This window comes from Rattus rattus, chromosome 7, assembly GCF_011064425.1.
Source record: "Rattus rattus isolate New Zealand chromosome 7, Rrattus_CSIRO_v1, whole genome shotgun sequence".
NCBI classification, from domain to species: Eukaryota; Metazoa; Chordata; class Mammalia; order Rodentia; family Muridae; genus Rattus; species Rattus rattus.
Genome location: NC_046160.1, coordinates 130,546,734 through 130,566,060, shown reverse-complemented (window position 1 = coordinate 130,566,060; position 19,327 = coordinate 130,546,734). Strand labels below are relative to the sequence as shown.

The window sequence follows — 19,327 nt, the reverse complement described above, 5'->3', positions numbered from 1 at the left end:
AAAGAGGAGGAGAAGGGGAAGGGAGGGAGAGGAGGAAGAAGAAGAGGAGCCACTCTAAGTGATATGCGCACACATGTGTGTTGGCCCCTCCCCTCGTGAGTGCTAGAATTATAGGCATGCCCCATCACTCCAGCTCTGACATTTTTACATCATGAGTCTGATCCAGCTGGAACTTACTTTGGCAAAGGAGTAAAATGAAGGCCACTCTCAAGTTCCTAACAGTGTCTGTCCCTAACGCTGATCTACAGTTGACTCAGGTGACCTCAGCCATCACCAGGCACTTATTTGCTGTACTCTGTGTAGCCCAGTGATGTTTGCTGGGGCCAACTTGTGAGAACATTTTTGTATGAGGCCTGCTTTTTTTCCATGAACCAAGAATGAGATATCTGCCACTCTCACCACTTTTTTTTTTTTTTTTTTTTTTTTTCGGAGCTGGGGACCGAACCCAGGGCCTTGCGCTTGGTAGGCAAGCGCTCACTCTCACCACTTTATGGGTGCAGGGATGTCCTTGCACTTCTTCCCAGCTGTCCTCGGGTGCTGGGGACAGTTGTCATCGTCTTGTCCTCTGTAGGGTCTCTCTCTGACTCCCTCAGCTGTTTCCGTATATGGGTAGGCTCTTAATTTCCCTCTGTCCGCTGTGTTCCCAGAACCCGCGGGGTGCCTCCTCTTGTTTACAAGGCCTTCCCTTGACCTCCTGGTGCCCTAGGTTGGCTATTCTATCATCAGCAGCACTGGCTTATACTACGTACTAGGAGAGTCAGCATGAGGTAGCTTCCTCAGAAGGGAGTTGACTTTTTCAGCTGCCCTTGGTCCCTGTGAGGTCATAGAACCTCTCTTTTTGAGATTACTAAGTAGAGAGATGTGGGGAGAATCCCACTGTAGCTCTTCCTTGCACATATGGTAGACCAGATGGAGCAGAAACCAGGGCTTGGCCCTCCCTAACCTCCTGTCCTGCCTTGGTTGCCCAGAAGGCATTCTCAGTTCTGCTTATTATCCTGCTTACTGTATCCCCATCTTTATCTGTCTAACTGCAGCCAGAAGCAGACACTGATGGCTCTGAGCACTCATGGGTTCAAGTTGAAGCTCAACTAGGCCACTGCTGTCAGTTCTGGAGTATCATGTCCTAGTGAGTGACTCAGGATCAATCCTTAGTAGTCATGTGGCCAGCTAGATGGGACGCCTGATGGAGTTGGAGTTTGTAAATCTCTAATGTCCTGACAGGGTTATGAAGGCCTCAGGGCTGGAGGCCTCTGTTCCATGCAGTCGTGTTTACATCCTTACTCACAATGGCCAGCTCGGGCAACTCCAGGGACAGGAGAAAGACCATGTGGCTCTAGGATCTGAGATGGCGTGCACTGCCTGAGGCAGCCCCTTCTAGCACAGTGCGGCTGTGGAGGGTGCCGTAGCGCTCAGCATCTCCCTCTGGGAGGATGTTACTCTAGTGGACCCCGTGTCTCCAGGTATGCTCAAAGGCTCCTGGGTTCCCCAGGGCAGGCTCAGACTGTTCAGGTTAGTAGAGGCAGTGCCCAGACCCCACATGGATCCCCCACCTGCCATGTGGCTGTCCTTCAGGAAGTGTCCTGGTTAGAGATCAGCAGCCATGGCATATCTGTAAAAATGTAGCACTTACGGTCGCGGCTGGGAGATTGGCATCAGTGAGCTTCCCTGGGCCTGTGGCTGGTAGGGACTAGCCTGAAAACTGTGATCTGAGTGCCATGGTGCTGAACGTATTCTCCCGGCAGTCACAGACCTTCGGTGAGGCCTGGCCAACTGGCTGTGGGTCTGCATGGTCCTAGAAAGGCCATGAGCACCTGCATGAAGGCTTCAGCTTCCTAGCTGAGGTGTTCTGTACTGTCTGCCCGCTCTGAGATTCCCATCCTCGTGTCTTCAGAGGCTACCTAGTACTTCACAGCTGGGCAGGACTGGGCCTCAGAGGACCCAGCAGCAGAACATGATTCGAGGCCATTGCCTACCTCCATCGTTTGTGCCCTAGAAGGAAGGAGTCTTGACCCTCACCATGCCTAGAGCCTACTTAAACCGGCCTGGATGACACTGTGCCTCTTTCCTCTGGTGTGGGTGACTTGTCTTCCTTTCTGTTTCTTGTTAACATAGATGTCAAAGATGGTTTTGTGTTCAGAAAGCCTAGAAGATGTGGACGGCAGGCTCAGGGTGGAGTTCCTGCTGGTCAAAGTAATAAGGTGGCCGTGTGGAGTAGGTGGGGGCAGGTGTGGGTTTGTCCACCGCTTTTCTCCTTTTCATAACTGTCTATGCCTTGTCCTCAGTTTTCTCAGGGGCTACAGGTTGACCAGTAAGAGGTGCCATGGAGTTCTGCTCAAGGGCACATCCCATGGCCTCACATGTCTGTCTAAAGAGGGAGGGAAGGCAGTCCAGAGCCCTGACCTTGGGGTACCTGTCATATGGCCTGGTAGAGCTTGCCTTTTTATATTGTTTATATAGCTCCCACCCATGACAGAATGATGGCAGGCACTGATGAATGCAAATACAGCAGGGTAGGTCAGGATGGACACAGCAGTAATGGGGTTCCAGGTCGCAAACTGAGAAACAGGGGAGACCCAAGGCCAGCAGGAGGCCTGAGGGTAGGAAGAGAGACTGGGGTAAGGTGCCATGGTAGATGTGTTAAGAGTGGACAAAGACCCAGTCAGGAGAGATGAGCCGTGCTCCTCGGGGCTCCTCGGGGCTCCTCGGGGCTCCTCGGGGCTCCTCAGGGCACACTGCACGAAGCTGCACTGTTAGGTACGTGGATAGTAAGTACACTGAGGTCTTCTTTGTGCGCCCTGAATAGATGCCAAGCTACCATGGTGAGAGGCTAGCAGAACATGAGACTTCTGTGTCTCTGGGAAGGTATTCCTCTAGAGTGGCAGGGTGATTCCCATTGTGTAGCTGCCTGGTCAAGGCCCTCAGTCCTGCCAGTCAGCGATGGTCAGGAAGCAGGCATGAACTGAGGCTATAGACTATGAGCTTGCCTGGACAGCTCCTCAGTCCCCTGTGGTATGTACACGCGTGCACACGCACATACACACACATATACACACACACATACACACACAGAGACACAGTCTCTCACTTCCATACCAGACTGACCTGAAGCTGCTTCTATACTTTTCTCTCAGGTTGAGGCCTCTGGTGTCTGCTCAGCCCGCTAAGAAGGCAGCCGTGGGCGAGGTATGTTGTCCTGCACACCTAGGGCAGGGTCTCAAGATCACAGGCTGCCATCAAGCTTGGCAGGGAGAGAGGCCCATCTGGTTGTTGCTCCAGTGCTGGCCAGGCTCCAGGACAGAATCCCGAAGGTCAGAGGGTGAGGGCTTCTGGGTCACAGAAATGGAACAGGAAGATGGTAAAGGCCAGTTATACACTGCTGTTCTGGGGCTGATCCCCACTGTGGACTAGAGTGGGCAAAGGCTAGATTCCATACCACAGCTCACTCCCTCTGTTGATAACTTTGGGGAAAGGAGGGTGGGGACTTCATAGCCTAGCTCTGATGTGGTCAGGTACTTTGAAGAGTACCCATGCCCAGACTGAGAGAACCTGAGATCCTTTATAGTCAGGAGGGTGGCACCTACTCTGCTTTTATCCCAGAGTCCTGCCCTCTCTCTCAGGCCTTGCTCTTAAATTCCCCTGCCTTGGGAGCTGAGCCTGTCAAGCCATCGGCAGTCTTGGTGGAGAGTGGCCCTGTGTCGTACCATCCTGAGGAGGATGCAGATGAGGAGGACGCCGAGGAAGAGGATGGAGAGCCCTGCGTCAGTGCTCTGCAGATGATGGGAGGCAATGGTGGGTAGGGCCCACATGGTTTGGGCCCGGTAGAGGAACTTTGAAGGGGTATCTGAGACAAAAAGACATAGCCATTTACCTGAGTAATTTCTAAATATGAGCCTATTGGCTACAAACTTAAGTTTCTCTCTGCAAAAGAAGGAATTTGATTAACTAGGAACTGCAAATTGGCCACCCTGATTCCGAGGCCCTTGAATATGCTAGGAGGAACTAGGCAAAGGCCAGGGACCAGCTCACAGGGAAGTGAGGCATCAGCTGTGAATCAGGCCATGCTTTCTGGGCTTGTTGGGAGTCAGCAGGGAGCTGCTCAGCCAGTAGAGAAGTGTTATGGTTAGCCATGCTATTTGTAGTGCCCAGCAAGGAGCCAAGGCCTCCCCACAGGGCACACGTCAGTCCACCATCCCTAAAGGCATCTGGGATAGATTGAATGAAGTGTTTTCAGTTGGTGGGGCTTGTGAGGTGAGCAGTGGGGTTGGAGCTGGGAGCTGGTGGCTGAACAACCACCACTGTCCTCTGTTTTGCAGATTATGGCTGTGATGGTGACGAGGATGATGGCTACTGAGTGGAACTCATGACCAGGCAGCATCCCGGTGCTGGACTCCAAGTGTATCTGTTTATAGGTGTCAGATGGGCTCTGGGCCACGGCTCACAGGCATGATTTCTGAGACTCGACCAGTCAAGCACTGCCCCACTTATTTGAAGCTCTCTTCCCATGGCCGCACTGTGGACCATTGTACTTACTATTGGGAATCATGTTTTGAGCAATGCAAGGGATATTTTTTGCCCAGCAAGGGAAACGAGCTGTGTGTTATGTGTAATGAAACATGGTCAGAGAGTAGCCGGGTCTGAAACCACGTCATGGCCTCACCTACTAGTCACTGTTTACCAGGGATCCTCAGGCAGACCCTGTGCCCTCTAGTCATAGGGAGATTGAAGCACAAGAGCCTCAGTGTAGAAGAGCTCTGCTCTGAACCTGCTGTTTGTTCTCTGCCCTGTCCTTGCCTGAGACGTGTCAGTCATTGCTCTATACTAGGCCACCACAGTCTGCAGTCTCTGCCTTTAACCTCAACACCAGCTTCCTGCGGGCAGGATGCTCCCCACCATTCCAGTGTCCACTCCCTGTCTTGGACCACCAGGAGCATCGTAGGCCTCAGCCTCCTGCCTAGGACTCGTCCTTGAGGCACCCAGTAGCTTGTTAGTCAGATTTATCTGCAGCACCCAGAAAGCGAAGACCAGCAGACCATGTGCTCCATCACTTAAAATGGACCTTTCGTACTCCTGAACAGAACCCTCTGCCAAGAAGCCTGCAAGCTATCTCCTGGCCTCTTCATGAGAGGGCCCACAGAGTTCCCTCGGTTCATTTAACTCCAGCCTCCCTGGATGCAACCCTGGATGCAGACTACTTGGCTTTCAGATCAAGAGGTGGGGGCCAGGCCTGGGGTGATGAGTTGGGGCAGCTACAGATGAGGGAATGAGTTGGACAGGTAGGAAGTGATTTGATGAAAGACTGCACGATGCTTTGGGACTCTATGTGGGAGTGTGGAACCATGGTCAGAGCATATAAGGCAAAGTATTTTAGGATGTTTTTATACAGCAAGACTTGCCTGTGTCATGGAGAGAGTACAGAGTGAGGGTTGGGAGGAGGAAGACTGTGACCTGCTCCCTAGCTGTGTGCCTTGTCTGCCCAGGAGGAGAGCCCAGTGCTGGGGAATGAGCAGGGGCCAGGAAGGCTGGAGTGCTCCTGAGGTAATTGAGTTAGTTGCTCACTACCGTGGATAGCGGGTAGCGATAGGATAGCAGGATAGGATGGCTGTAGAAAGCGGGGGTGGAGGGCGGTGGACAGTACTGAGTGAGGATGATCCCTAGATGATAGGAAAGTAGCCAAGTCAGGGTGAGGGGTTGTCCTGAAATGTGGGACCTCGGTCACATGGTTGGAGACCCAGGTGCTGAGGAGGATGGTCCCAGTAGGGGGCAGCCGTGAAGTGGGCAAGATGCTCCTGAGCTGAGCTCACAGCCTTGTGTCTGAGCTACCAGCAGCACTAGTGTGAGGCTCAAAGAGGCACTGGGTCTGTATGACCCCACTGTGCTTGTAATTAGTCCGTTTCTGTGCGCTTTTTTCTGACTGGGATTATCACAGCAGAATCTGCCTGCCTGGGGTCTTCTCAGAGGGTAGAGCAGCAGAACCAGCCCTCACCACACTGGATCTTAGGAAAGGGAAGGAGGGGACGAGGGAGTCCACTGGATCCTGCATTTTAGACTGAGACCCTGTGTGGTATGCACACTTGCATGCTGAGCAGACAGGATAGCACACTTCAGTCTCCTCTGCCTTCTGTCTTCCTGCCAGGGGGAGGGAGGTCCAGGGACACTACATGCAGGATGCACCATCCAAGTTTCTTGCCAGCCATCTAAACTGAGGAACCTAATACTTATGGTTGCCACCATCCTCTGCAAACTGGGTGATCACTGGGGAATACAGTAGCAGTCAGCAGCAAGGTTCCTGATAAACCTAGACATTTGAGGCTTGGCAGAGTGTGTGCCTGGCTTTAGAGGTAACCAGGGGATGCTTTCAGGAGCTGGGCCACAGAATGAGGTTATAGCCATGCAAGGCTGTAAGGCACTGTTTCCGCTTTAGCTGTTCCTCCTGAGCAATTGTGCCCATTGAGAAGCTTCTCCAGCCAACCCTGGGCCCCGGTTTTCTGATTCAGGTGCTCTCTCCTGCCGTATACTACGGGTGAAGTAAGCCCTTCCCTATGCCTAGTTAGACTGCGGAGACCAAGGTTTGGCCATGTCCTTCGCTCAGTACCTGTCAGGGGATGGATACACCTTGGCAGTGGGAGAGGATACATGGGATGGGCATGGGTCCAGCTGGGTAGATGTTTGCCTGTTTGAAGTACCTGTCGCCATGTTTAGCTAGATGGCAGGTACCCTACAAGAAACTCCAGAGACCAAAGAAGCAGGGCCTCGATGGGTGTTAATGAGGGAGTAGAGTAGTGGGGTATGTGCATCTTAGAATACCTGTTAGACCCAGCATTTCTCTCTGGCCTCCCTTCTAAGAGGTATAGAACAGGAGTTAAGTAAAGAACGGGGAATGGAGGAGACTGGTCGGTACCCCCTGGAGATTGCTTCTGCATGATGGATAACCTGGGTTCTGATTGCTCTCTTCTCAGCAGAGAGCAGTAGATCTCTGAGTGCTCAGGTGTGCACGCCAGACAGGGTGCCAGTCTAGAATGCAGGATCCAAGGGTTTTAGACAGTAGCTGGACCTGGGTCTAGGGTGGTTTTGTGGGAGTCCTTCCAGTCTAGGGAGCCAAGCCTGGGCCAGCCCCTGGAAAGCCTGACTTCAGTGAAGAGATGCATCAGCTCCTAGACCCCACTGGATTGCTGCAGTCAGAACTTGCTGCAGGCTACCACCCTGCAGGCCCGCAGCCCCTCCACAGTCCTTATAAGCTCTGGGCCTACCCCAGCATCTTATCTCAGTCAGTGTAGAGGGGAGTTTCTGACTTCATTTGCCCAAGCCTTGGGGTGGAACCCAAATCTTGGGCCTTTTTTGGGCCCACAGAGGAAGCTTTATGATTCCTGGCACCAAACCCCTGCCTGGCTTTCCCCAGCCCAGCCAGTTTCTGTGGCTGCTGGGTTGGATGGCACCAAGGAAGTCTGTACCCCAGGAGTGAGGGTGGCTGCACCCGAGTGTGGCGGCATACATGCAGTACAGGTTAGTGTTGCATATGCCTGTTGTGTTGTCTGTTGAGGGTGTCCCCACTTTTACCTGTTGGGGCTTCCTCCCTGTCCTACTCTTCTGCACCTGATACAAGCCTCCTCTGAAGCTTTTGTGGCCCTCAGCACCCATATCCGCATCCTCCACGAGTGCAGGGGCCCAGCCAAGGGCAACAGGCTTACTCAAAAAAGCCCTGGATAACCCTGCTGGGAGCACATTGGAGGAGGTAGCCTGCTGCCTGAGGTCCTGGAAATCTGCTTATCCCTGTCAGGGCTGGGTTTTCACATGACCTATAAGGTTGTGTGCCCTGGAGGCAGGCAAGCATGAGTTTAGTCACTCGTGAGAGAGTGTACACTCAAGACAGTGGCTGCCGGAGCCTCCCCTGGTGGTCTTGACCTAGGTGGAGTTTAATATTCAATACCATTGCTCTGTGAGTCATAGACCAGAGCCCACAGCTAACAAGCCTTTAGCTTATACTGCCTCAGGCCAGTAAACCCCACTGGAGGTGGGAGTGGCAGCTGGGCTGAAGTGGGTGGGGCACAGAGAAGTGGAGGAGAAGCCAGACACTGGGACTGAACCTCAGCAGTACAGGACTTACCGATAGATACATCAGTTACATGCAGCAAATTGGTGTGCTTGGCACAAGCCTGAGTGGTTGGCTTGGGCTGCACCCTCTGGTGGCTGCATGCAGCACTGCTTTCTGAAGGACCTTGCTGGACATACCTCGGGTGCTTCACTGCTTGGGTGGTACAGCAAATTGGCCCCATCACTGGCCCCACCCCTACCCTGCAGTCTCATAAATAGGGAGTGCCCCTGAGCCAGCCAAGCTTAGTGAGAGGACTGGCAGAGATGTGGGCTGGTACACAACTCCTGGAGCAACACATCTTCAAGGCTCCTCTAGTCCTAGGTTCTTTTTTTTCTTTTTTTTCGGAGCTGAGGATCGAACCCAGGGCCTTGCGCTTTCTAGGCAAGCGCTCTACCACTGAGCTAAATCCCCAACCCCTAGTCCTAGGTTCTTACCCTGCAGTCAGCATCCTCTAACCCAGTGGTTCTCAGTCTGTGGGTCAGAACTATGGGGTGAAAGAAATGAACCTTTCACACAGGTCTCCTAAAACCATCGGAAAATGGAGATGTTTACAATTCATAATTATAAAATTTCCATTTACAAAATTACATCATTACAAAGTTACAGCTATGTAGTATCAATGAGTGTAATTTATGTCTGGGGGTCACCAGAACATGAGCTGTATTAAAGGGTTGCAGCATGAGGAGGGTTGAGAACCAGTTCTCTAACCCTAACCCTTATCTACCCTATTCACAGGACTCAGCCACTCTGCAGAGTGTCCTTGCCTCTCAGGGGACCTGAGGTATCAAGTCAGCTTTAGGTACAATGGTTGTGGGGGGGGTCTCCATTCATTGGAGAGTAAGCTCTGCAGATAAGGGTCTCCAGTCCATTGTGGGTTTTTGGAAGGATTCTTGGACAGGGGGCTAAGCCCTCTACATGTTTCTGAGCTCTACCTAGTAAGCTGGGCCACATTTCCCTGGCGGTCAGAACCTGTGTCTACACCCTGAGCTGCATGCCTGAAGGCCTAACTAGTCCCTAGGGTGCCTGGGCTTGGGGAGGTTGGCAAATGGTTGGGGCCAGGTTCCAAGCTGCACTTGGCACCTGAGGCCTGCTCAGGCCTTCAAAGTGGCCGTGGGCAGTGCTAATGGGCAGATTTTTATGGTTTTCCTGTTGGGAGAGGAACCTAGTTAAGGGGAGCTATTGTCCCCAAACAATGGGCCTGGCTAAGACCCCTGGGGGCAGTGGCCCCAAAGGGTGAGACCCAAACCAACTCAAGCATCACCCGCTTTTTAAGTCCTCAACCTGACCTTGGAGCTAGCCTGTCCTGAGCCTCATCCTGCCATACTCTCCTCCCTGCTGACCCTGGCCAGGGAGGAGCATAGAGGAACTCCCAGGCCTCTCCAAGGACTGCAGTGCACAATGCACCTTGTGTGCCCAGCAGAGCGGAGAGTGTCACTGGCCCCTGAACAGCAAAGCTGAGCTCCCAGCCTGGCCCTGCTGCTTAGGTTGAGGCCTGGCAGGCCCAGGAGGCCTGGTTGAAGTCTGGAGAGAAGGCCTAGTTAAGCCTGGTGAGCTGAGGGCAGGTAGAACTTCTGTCCCCCAGTATGAAAGTTGAGGCTAGCTATCTGCCAGGTGCCTGCCTCAGCAGAGCCTGGGGGCGTCATCACGGCCTGATCATACAGCATGTCTTGGGGAATGAGCTGAGCAGACCCTTGCAGAAACGCCCTAGCGTTGGTAGGAGCAAGGGTCATACTTCAGTGGATGGAGTGCAGGCCATGAGGTAGAGGTTAAGCAGGGTCAGCCCTCTCTTCAGGGGGAGTGTTGAGAAGTGGCTTAGGCTCCTTTCATCACCAATAAGCAGTCATCTAAGGAGTGCTTGCTGATGATTCCAGAAACTGATCTGAGCTACCTTCCAATTCCCGGGAAGCAAGTCACCACTACCCTCAGTACCCACAGAGAAGTGCCCTACACAGCAGGGCATGTACTCCCACTAGAGGTAAATGGGCAGTGGGCTAGCAGTTGGGAGACAAAGGCAGGTGGATCTCTGTGTTTGAGCCCATCCTAGTCTACAGTGAGATCTGGGAAGGCCGGGGCTACAACAGAGAAATCCTGTCTCAAAAACAAACCAAAAACAATAATAGGTTCCTCAGAGGGTTTTCTCCAGTCTCCCTGTCAGCATACACAGAGGCTTCAGTGACAGTGACAGAAAAGCCGAAGTCCTCCCACTCCCTTCAGCTGAGAGGCTGGATTGGCTACTCAGATCACCTGAGGCCCCAATCACCTCCATCTCCCACTCGCCACAAAAAAGACTCAAAGATGTGTGTTTCTCAACCATTCCTGAGTGATGCACACACTGGCAATGCCTCAGAGTAAAGCCAGGGATACAGCAGAAGACAGCCTTCTCTTCCAGGCTGCTCATGGAAGAGATTCGCACAAGATGTATCCATTGACACAGAGAAATCTAGCAAGCAAGCTGGTGTGGTGGCATATGTCTGTGGTGCCAGCACGGTGCTAGAAGCAGAGGTAGGAGGATCAGATTCAAGGCCAGTGTAGGCTATAGAGAGAGACTGAAACAGAGCTAAAAGGGGGGAGTTCTGCAGAGGCCAGCGGGGGAGAAATGAGGCCATGTTAGACAGCCAGGCAGCACCCGAGTGCCAGCATGCTGGCCTTCCTCTGGGAATAACTGAATAGACCAGAGAGCTGGGAGGTACCCTGCACAAGCACAGGATGTGGGGTGGAGAAAGCAAGGACTGCTCCCACGTAAGGATCTGGACAGAGGCTCATGGGGACGTGGAGAAATGGGTTCTGCTAGGTTTATGTTTAGGGGCCTGCAAGGTGGACAGGGGTCTCTGAACAGAAAAGCCCAGGATAGAGCCCTGTGCCTCTAATTCTAGCACTCGGGAGGCAGAGGCAGATGGATTTCTGAGTTCAAGACCAGCCTGGTCTACACACCAAGTTCCAGAACAGCCAAGGCTACACAGAAAAGCCATCTTGAAAAACCAAATATTTAGGCTGATGAGGTGGAATGGGGCTTACAGACTATGGAAGGAGGCTTCTGGGGGGATATTCCTGGCAAATGTGCCTGGTCCTGGACAATTTGCTGTTCAAGAACAGGATTTGCCAGCCCACTGACAGTGACTCTTGAGAACGTGGAGAATTGCCACAAGCTCATGCAGTATAGAGCCATGCTCAGGCAGGGTGGGACATGGGTGTCATACATGCCCCGTCTGCCGCAGTTTGCTCTCGCGTGACTTAATTTTTAGATTTATTAACTTTTATGTGTTTTGCCTGCATACATGAGTACTACGTGTGTACTCGGTGCCGGTGCCTGCAGAGGTTAGAAGAGGGCATTAGGTCCCTGGAACAAGAGTTGCAGATCACTGTGAACCACCATGTGGGTTCAGGGGAGTGAACCTGGGTCCTCTGCAAGAGCAACAAGTGATCTCAGCCTTAAGCCATCTCTCCAGCCTGTGGCTGTGATTCTAAAATGCTGAGCAAACCAACCTTGGGGGAGAAAAAGGTTCTTTTGGCTTACATGTCCAGTCCATCACTGAAGGAGATTAGGGCAGGGACCATGGAGGACCCATGCTCACCATTGTGCTCTCCAAGGCATGTTCAGCTTCTTCCTTAGATAATCCAGTACTGCTTTCCCATGATGGCATGGCCTGCCATGGGCTGGGCCCTCCCACATTAAACACCAATCAGGAAGATGCCCAGTAGACATGCCAACAGGCCAAACCCAAGGAGACAATTCCTCAGTTAACACTGCTTCTTCCTAGGTGACTGGTTGTGTCAGGTTAGCAACCAGCCATCACACCTTCTTCACTCCAGCTCAGCAGGCAGAGGCAGGAAGCCCCGAGAGCTGGATTGTGGCTCTTAAAAACAAGGAGCTTTATGGTGAATGTAAGTCCTGTGCAAAGGAGAGAGATGTTTCTTTCCCTTGTAGGCAAAAGCCCACTCAAACATCCTGTCCTTCCCCACTTTGCCAACAGCCTTCTTCTAGATGTAGGGGCCAAGGACATCTGTCTTCTTCCCAACTCCAGCTCCCATCTTTACACACGGTCCTTACAATCCTGAGCTATTCTGAGCAAAGGGTGTACCTCAGTGAAGGGGGAGGATCAGTTTTCCCAGGGGCAGCATACCTCAGGGTACTGCTAACAGTCCACTAATGCTCAGAGACAAGCCCATAGAATGGGAGCACACAGGGTGGAAAAGGGTTCAGAGAGACTCCCTGAGGCCCTAGAGTGGAATATATGTAGGAGTTACATTGAGCCAAGGCAAAACAGGGCACAGAGGTCTTACCCAGAAGAGACAGGTCTCCACATACTAGGACTCAGGTATGGTAGAAAGCGCGTGAGGATATGGCTGATGGAGCTGTAGGGTGTGTGGGCAGGACCCCATGACAAGGGGTGGTAAGGGTCTCTGTGGGTAGGAGGTGCAGAATGGGACAGACTAGCAGAGGCAAGCTCATGGCCCAGAATCAGAGGTGTACCCTGCTATGAGGGCCTTGGAGAAGCCAGGCTGATGTGAGACCTGATGGTCAGGCACAAGTGCTGTGAAGGTAGGCAGGAGGACGTGGGGCCAAGGCGTCCTCATGCTGGGCAGTGGCTGAGTCACCACTGACCCGACGTCCTGGCGCCAAGGTGGGGGAGCAGGCCACTTTTATGGCAGGAAGCCACGAAGGCTGATAAAGGGCAGGGGTGGAAGCCAAGGGCTTCCCACTTCCTGCAGACTGAGCAGTAGGGCCAGGAGACCTGTGGGCATCTGCCTTTGCAGATCCAGGTGTTTACAGCCTGGCCTAGAGGTCTCACAGAACAGGACACATTTGTTCTATGACTTGCCTGGCTATACCTTTGAATAGTGTGACGAGAGGAACTCATGGGTGCGAGGTATCTCAGGCAGCTGCCAGGAGAAGGGTCCTAGTCGGGGGCAGCATTGAAGTAGCTAATGCTGGGCCAAGGAAACAAAGACTATAGCAGGTGTGTTCAACTACCCAGGCTACTTCAGGCACCCAGGAGATGGGGCACTCCCAAGAAGGGTACAGTAACCCAGTCTTTGGTGTGACTCCAGACGAGGCCTCCTGAGCCCCACCCAAAGTCCTATCTATTCTGATTTCTCAGAGCTGCCCAATGAGTGTAACCCCTGAATTCTCAGCACTCTGACATGCCCACAGACAGAACCACAGAGGGACTGCTTAGCCTGATCCTTAAATCACCAGGGCCACACATCCAGCAACTGTCTGATAGGCAGCATATCTTAAGTCACTCCTACCCAGCTCCTGGGGCCCCTCGCAGGTGGTCACATGGGCATGTGACTGGGCTGGCCTTCTCCCAGGGTTGCCAACATAGTGGCTTCAAACAATACAAAAAGTAGAGCGGATGGGCTAAGAGTGTCTCGTCAGACCCCTAGACTCCAACACCCTCGTGCCATTCCTGTGTGCTGCCCTTTCCCCAGCACTGGCTCTTCCGTGACCCCAGTCTCTGCTGCTGCTGCTGCTGCTACTGCTGTGTGTGTGTGTGTGTGTGTGTGTAGGGGTAAAGCAGCCAGAGGCCTGAACTTGTTAGGGGAGGGGCTGCTTACTCTCGGAGGGGAAGCAGGAAATGCTGTGGGCTGGACAGTGCCAAGGGAAGCAGCCCCTTCTCTGTCCCATCTGCCCGAGGTCTGCCAAGACTGAAAATTATCCCATCTCATTCTACTCAGAAATGGAGGTCTGTCTCAGTTTCCCCAGATTTCCAGCCTTTGCCCCTACAGCTGCCATCTCTGTCCCTCCCCCATGGTTCTGTCAAGTCTGGGACAGCTGAGCTCTTCCTGACAACTACAACAGATGCCTGCCACTTATACTAATCACAGCTCTCTGGGCTCATTCAGAGCCACCTTAGGTTAGGATGGGGATTTGGGGGCTTGGACAAACGCAGTTTCAACCGAGCCTCCCCTCTGGAGTTGGCTCCAGTGTGAGCTGTCGAGGCCTCCGAAGCAGAAGGACTAAGGAGGTGAGATTTCCAGATACGGTCACTTAGTTCACAGCATCTGTGTTGGATAGTCCTCAATGTCACTGGGAACAGGAATCTGGCCTGGCTTCTGATGGTCCTGCTTTCACGTTAAGGGTAAAAGGTGGCAAGGAAAGGAAGTGTCTGTCTGGGGCCGATGCTGTTCAAGCATAGCGCCTGCTGTGCGTATATCCCTGGAGTCTCTGCAGCCAGCATGGCTCCTCAACCTTTGAGGAAAACCAGATGATACTGCCTGCCACGCAGGCACCCATACCACCCAAAACAATGCGAGAGGAGCGCAGCCCTGAGAGGACGTTTCCCAGCATCATCACTGATGATGTCTGCGACTTTGGGAGAAAAAAAAATTTCAAAACATCACACCAGCTATTAAGAACCACACAGGAGCCAGGGGTTGGTCAGCGGTAACAGGCAGCACCGGAGGGTTCTGTCACTACGGGCCCTAGGGGCGGAGCGAGCAGAGGTGGTACCGAAGCTGCGAGCCAGGCCAGGCTTTGGGCGGGGCAGCTCCTCGGTACGCTCCCGAGATTGGTCCGAAAGCGGGGCGCGCCGACTCCCCATTGGTCCCCAACCACCCACGCTCAGGCCTCGGTGAGCCTTGGTCTTCCCGCCGCACCGCGTTTCTGTGGGCTATCGTGGAAGCGCATGGTGGGAAGAGACGCGCGCACGGTTCCGTGTCGTACTGGGCCCGGCCCGTAGGCTCTTATCAGCGTGGGCATCTGGCGGCCTGTCCCCGCACGAGCGCCCCAGCCCAATTCAATGGCCATTGTCCGCCGGCCCCTTTGTTCAGGAGGCGGCCACTTCCTGCAGGACCGAGAAGGGGGCGGGCAGCAGGAAACCGAAATGCGGAGGCCAGCCTTGCCTGGGGTCCTGTCTTGGGGGCTCGGCTCCGTCCGCAGCCTGTTAGGTGGATGGGAGAGCCGGAATGTCTCCTCCTGGAGAAGCGGTAGTGGGGGATGGGTTCGTGAGATCAGAGCCTATAGAGCTGGGGGAGGGGCCGAGGAAGGTCCCCAGACGGGGTGCCCCTTCCAAGTCTGCTGCCTCCTGCTCTTTCAGGGCACAGGGTCACCGGCTCAGAGAAGTTAAGAACCGCTGTTTCGGATGGAACTCAGATATCCAGGCGTGGAAGCTCCACTTCCACTGCCTTCCCTGCAAGAAGACACCACTGGGACTCAACTAGAAAAGGGACTGTGACATGGACTGTGAGTCCTCTTGTCGCTCCCTCTACTGGGCCTTGTGGGGATCCTTAGGCTGGCTTGGTCCTGCCTGCCAGACAAGAGGGCCCACACCTGGACTATGAGTCAGGTGGAAGAGGGGCATCCGCTCTCTGGTCCACAGTCCACTGTGGTCCTGACTCAGCTGCCCATGACCACCTACTACAGAGCAAGACAGTTCTCACCCTCCCCTCCAAGCATTTCTCTTCTCAGTCCCCAGTCGGAAGTCAGGATCTCACACGAATATACAAGGAGTTGGCATCAACCGGCTGAGGCAAGTGGGCGGAGCCCTACTGTCCAGAAAGCCAGAATACCTGCCTTGTCCTGGAGTCTTCTGGACACCAGGATATCAAGAGACGACGGCATATGGCTGGGGATGGCGGGCTTCCCAGGGATGAGAAGAGACTCCCTACTTACCTCAGTGCAGAGACTGCGAATGCTCAAGGGGAGCTGACAATTATCCAAACAGCTCCTCGCCACACCCAACCATCTCTTTACCCCTCGGGCGTGTCTCGTCTACATCTCTGAATCTCTAGCCTTGATATGAAGTTTGCACTGACAGAAGGCACAGTACCCCCACAGAACAGTGTCTGGTGGTCCCAAAGGCCTGGACCCTCTGGGAATGGAAGCCCTGCCTGTAAATAGAGCGCAGAAACTTTTTTTTTTTCTTTTTTTTCCGGAGCTGGGGACCGAACCCAGGGCCTTTCGCTTTCTAGGCAAGCGCTCTACCACTGAGCTAAATCCCCAACCCCCAAGCACAGAAACTTGTAATGTGAACATCTGGGGGTCACAAGGTCAGAGAGAGAGGGGGTGAGGGGGAAGAAGAGGAGAGCCAGGGACCTTGGAAATGAGAGGAAAAGCAGCATGACATAGGATCACTGTCAGCCCAGGAAAGAATGGAGTCGTCGATTCTGAGCACCATGGTGCCCCTAGGAGAGGGGCAAGAAGAAAGGGAAGGCTAAGGTGATGTTTCAGAGAACCTGGGAGATAGGTGGTCAAGGAGAACTGGCCAGACAGTGGGCTAGAGGTGGGTAGCATGAGCCCCTTGCTCTCCCACAGACTACACTAAACTAGAAATAGACCTGGTAAGGCAGCCTGATGGGTTGAGGACTGAACCAGAGCTAGTGGTCTCCTAGAGCACATGGTATGCCAGGAGAGGAAGCCTGCTGCCCACGTGACAGCTGTGGGCCAGAAGAGCCAGGTATTTGGTCTGGAAAGACTCCCCTGTGTCACCCTAAACTAGAGTAGCTGTCAGCCCTTCTCAAGCTGCCCACACTACTCCAGAAAACCATCTCAGGGCTATAGTGCCACTCAGGGTGACTCGACCTGATCCTTCATGAAGTCTTAATTGGCTGCCACTGCTCACCCTTCTCACGTCAAGGGGTGTCCCCTAGAGCCCTGTTCTCTTCCATGCAGACCACAGCCAGTCCTCATCCCAGGGCCCTGTCCAAAAACCAGTGGCCTTATCAGAACCAGGAGCGGGAGTCACTGGCCTCTCTCCCTAAACCAACCCTCACCCAGCTCTTGGCACTTGAAGCTAGGCTTCCACTAGGAAGCCCCTATGTCATCTGCTAGCCTGGCCCATTCATGGTGCTGAGGTGGGAGTCAAAGTCCAAGAAGGAAGGGACTACAGGGGGAGGGGGGAAATGAGCCCTAGCTTTGCCTAGGAGCTGGGGGTGGGGAGGGGCTCTGGGGCCATCTCTTTCTGGGAGGCCTCAGCATGAGTCACCCCTTCAGGCCCAGGCACAAATGCAGGAAACTGCCATTCTATGGAACTATTTTCTCTCACAGAGGGAAAGCCCGTCTCAGACAGGCATTGTTCACGACCAGTGCTTTCCGGGTGGGCTCCTGCAGAACCCAGCAGGCCAGCGCTCAGGGCTGAACTGCTTCCCTTTGAGACCCAGGGGCGCCTTGAGGTTAGGAATGTGGGGCCCTGGTCCAGCCACTAGTCTGAGGTAACAGGAGCACATCCACAAGGAGGGTGCCCTGTGGGATGGGGGCTAGATCACCTAGGTCTCTTTGCTGTCTACACACAGGAGTGGAGCTCAGGATTGAAGGAGAAGCAGGAGCTGTTCCCCACACTGTGCGGTTTGTCCAGTAGCTGCAGGAAGTCTTGCAGACCCCGGCCCTCTGTTCACTTGGGCTCTGAGTCTGTCCCTGTGGCAAGGGGTAACCCTGAAACAGCTGTGGGATGGGGGGTGGGAACTTAACGTGGAGAGGGGCAGAGTAGAGTAGCTGTCACCTGGCCCTCGGGTGCTCACCTGTGACTGAGATAACTTACAGACGGCAGAAGACTCAAGGCCTCAAAGGAAGTTGGGGATGCTGGCGCCCCCTGTCAACACCCATAGAGCAGTGCAGGGTAGAAGTAAGTAGTGATCCAGGTGGGCTGGTCCCTTGCCCCCAGCACCTCTACTCTGGCTGGGTATGCCCCAGGCTGTCTGGGCATCCCAGCAGGGAAAGGGACACCCCTGTTTTCACCTCTCCGAGCTCTATCCTCCAAGCTTCATGTAAAGTCCAGATCCTGGCCACCTGTCTACAATATCCACACCACCGAGGTCCACCCGGACACTCTCCGAAGCTGGCCAGGGAGAACCTGGGCCTGCTTCAGCCGCAGGTTAAAGCTGTCAGTAGCGGGCTGGAGAGATGGCTCAGCGGTTAAGAGCACCCAACTGGGGCTGGAGAGATGGCTCAGTGGTTAAGACCCACTGCTCTTCCAGAGGTCCTGAGTTCAATTCCAGCAACATGGTGGCTCAACCTTCAGAGGTCTTCTGGTGTATCTGAGTTCTTATATATAATAAATGAATAAATCCACTCTTGGTGAGTTCAATTCCCAGCAACCACATCTGTAATGAGATCTGGTGCCCTCTTCTGGTATATGTGAAGACAGTTACAGTGTACTTATATATAATAATACTTATATATAATAAATGAATAAATCTTTAAAAAAAAAAAAAGCTGTCAGTAGCACACTCAGTAGCACACCCAGGTCTCATGTTCATTTGCACCACCACACACACAGGCTTGGCCCAGCCGGTGTATGCGACATGGGTGCACCCATGCACTCTCAGGCCCCTCTGGTGTTACCAGACTTCCTTAGACAGCGTCAATGAGGACAGGTGAGAGCACGCAGAGAGACCTGGGGCTCCTGGTTCCAGAGTCCACAACACAGCTGTCTCCTGGAGACCCAGAGTCTACTGTGACATGTGGGGGATCAGCTCACGGAAACAGGTGGCCAGCTGGAGGGAGCCAGGGCCAAGTGCCGAAAGCAGGACCGTGCCCTGTGTGCTGGAGGGGGGCCTGAAAGGGACCCTGGGGCAGCAGCATGGGTTAGAAGACTAGACATTTTGGGAAAGATTCACCAAGAGAGGTGGCTCTAAGGAGGAGACCAGAGCTGGGCACTTGCTCAACGAGAGCCTTCTAGAACACACTAGGAGGGGTGAGAGCAGCTACGATGCCCCGGGGGATATGATGGGGAGGCCTCATCTTACCTCTTAGGAGTGGAGGGCACAGCTAAGGTGTCCGGGGTCCAACATGTTGCTCCGTCCCTTCCCTGCTACCTCGCTCCTAGGTCTCCCTGGGATCCCCGCCACCTGCCATCTTCTGCTTCACCTCTGACACAAAATCCACCCTGCCACACAATAGCCACGGACCTCTCACGGCCTCACAATGTCTCCATGGCCGTACGCCGCACCAGTCAGCGCTCGTCGTCTTAGTGTTTCAGAATGATTCTTCCTAATCGAGAAAGTAATACATGCCACGGCAAAACTAAAAGCAGTGCTTTATGTCTGCAATAAAAAAACACAGCTGGCGACTTCTTCCGTGGCTCATTCATTCACCGTTGATGGATGGCGCCTGTGTGACACACGTCTGTTACCCCAGCACTTTAACCTGGGACTCAGAGGGAGGAGGACTGCTGAAAATTCAACGGTCTGAGTTTTCTTGGGACTGTAGACTATTTTTTTCTTTTAAAGCACACCCAACATCGATTACAGTCACTTTTTAAGTTTGTTTTAAGACAGTGTCTCATGTAGCAGGTGTTG

At 53.6% G+C, this 19,327-nt stretch overlaps 1 protein-coding gene across 1 annotated transcript in view; it reads left to right on the top strand.

Moving 5' to 3' along the window:
- Window positions 1-4,627, top strand: part of Brf1 (BRF1 RNA polymerase III transcription initiation factor subunit) — a 43,504-nt gene extending 38,877 nt beyond the window's left edge. The window contains exons 16-18 of the mRNA XM_032908552.1: window positions 3,132-3,183; window positions 3,618-3,789; window positions 4,314-4,627. Coding sequence (XP_032764443.1) covers window positions 3,132-3,183; window positions 3,618-3,789; window positions 4,314-4,351 — 262 coding nt within the window. The 3' untranslated portion in view covers window positions 4,352-4,627. The remainder of the gene's footprint in view (window positions 1-3,131; window positions 3,184-3,617; window positions 3,790-4,313) is intronic.
- Window positions 4,628-19,327: the final 14,700 nt, after the last annotated feature.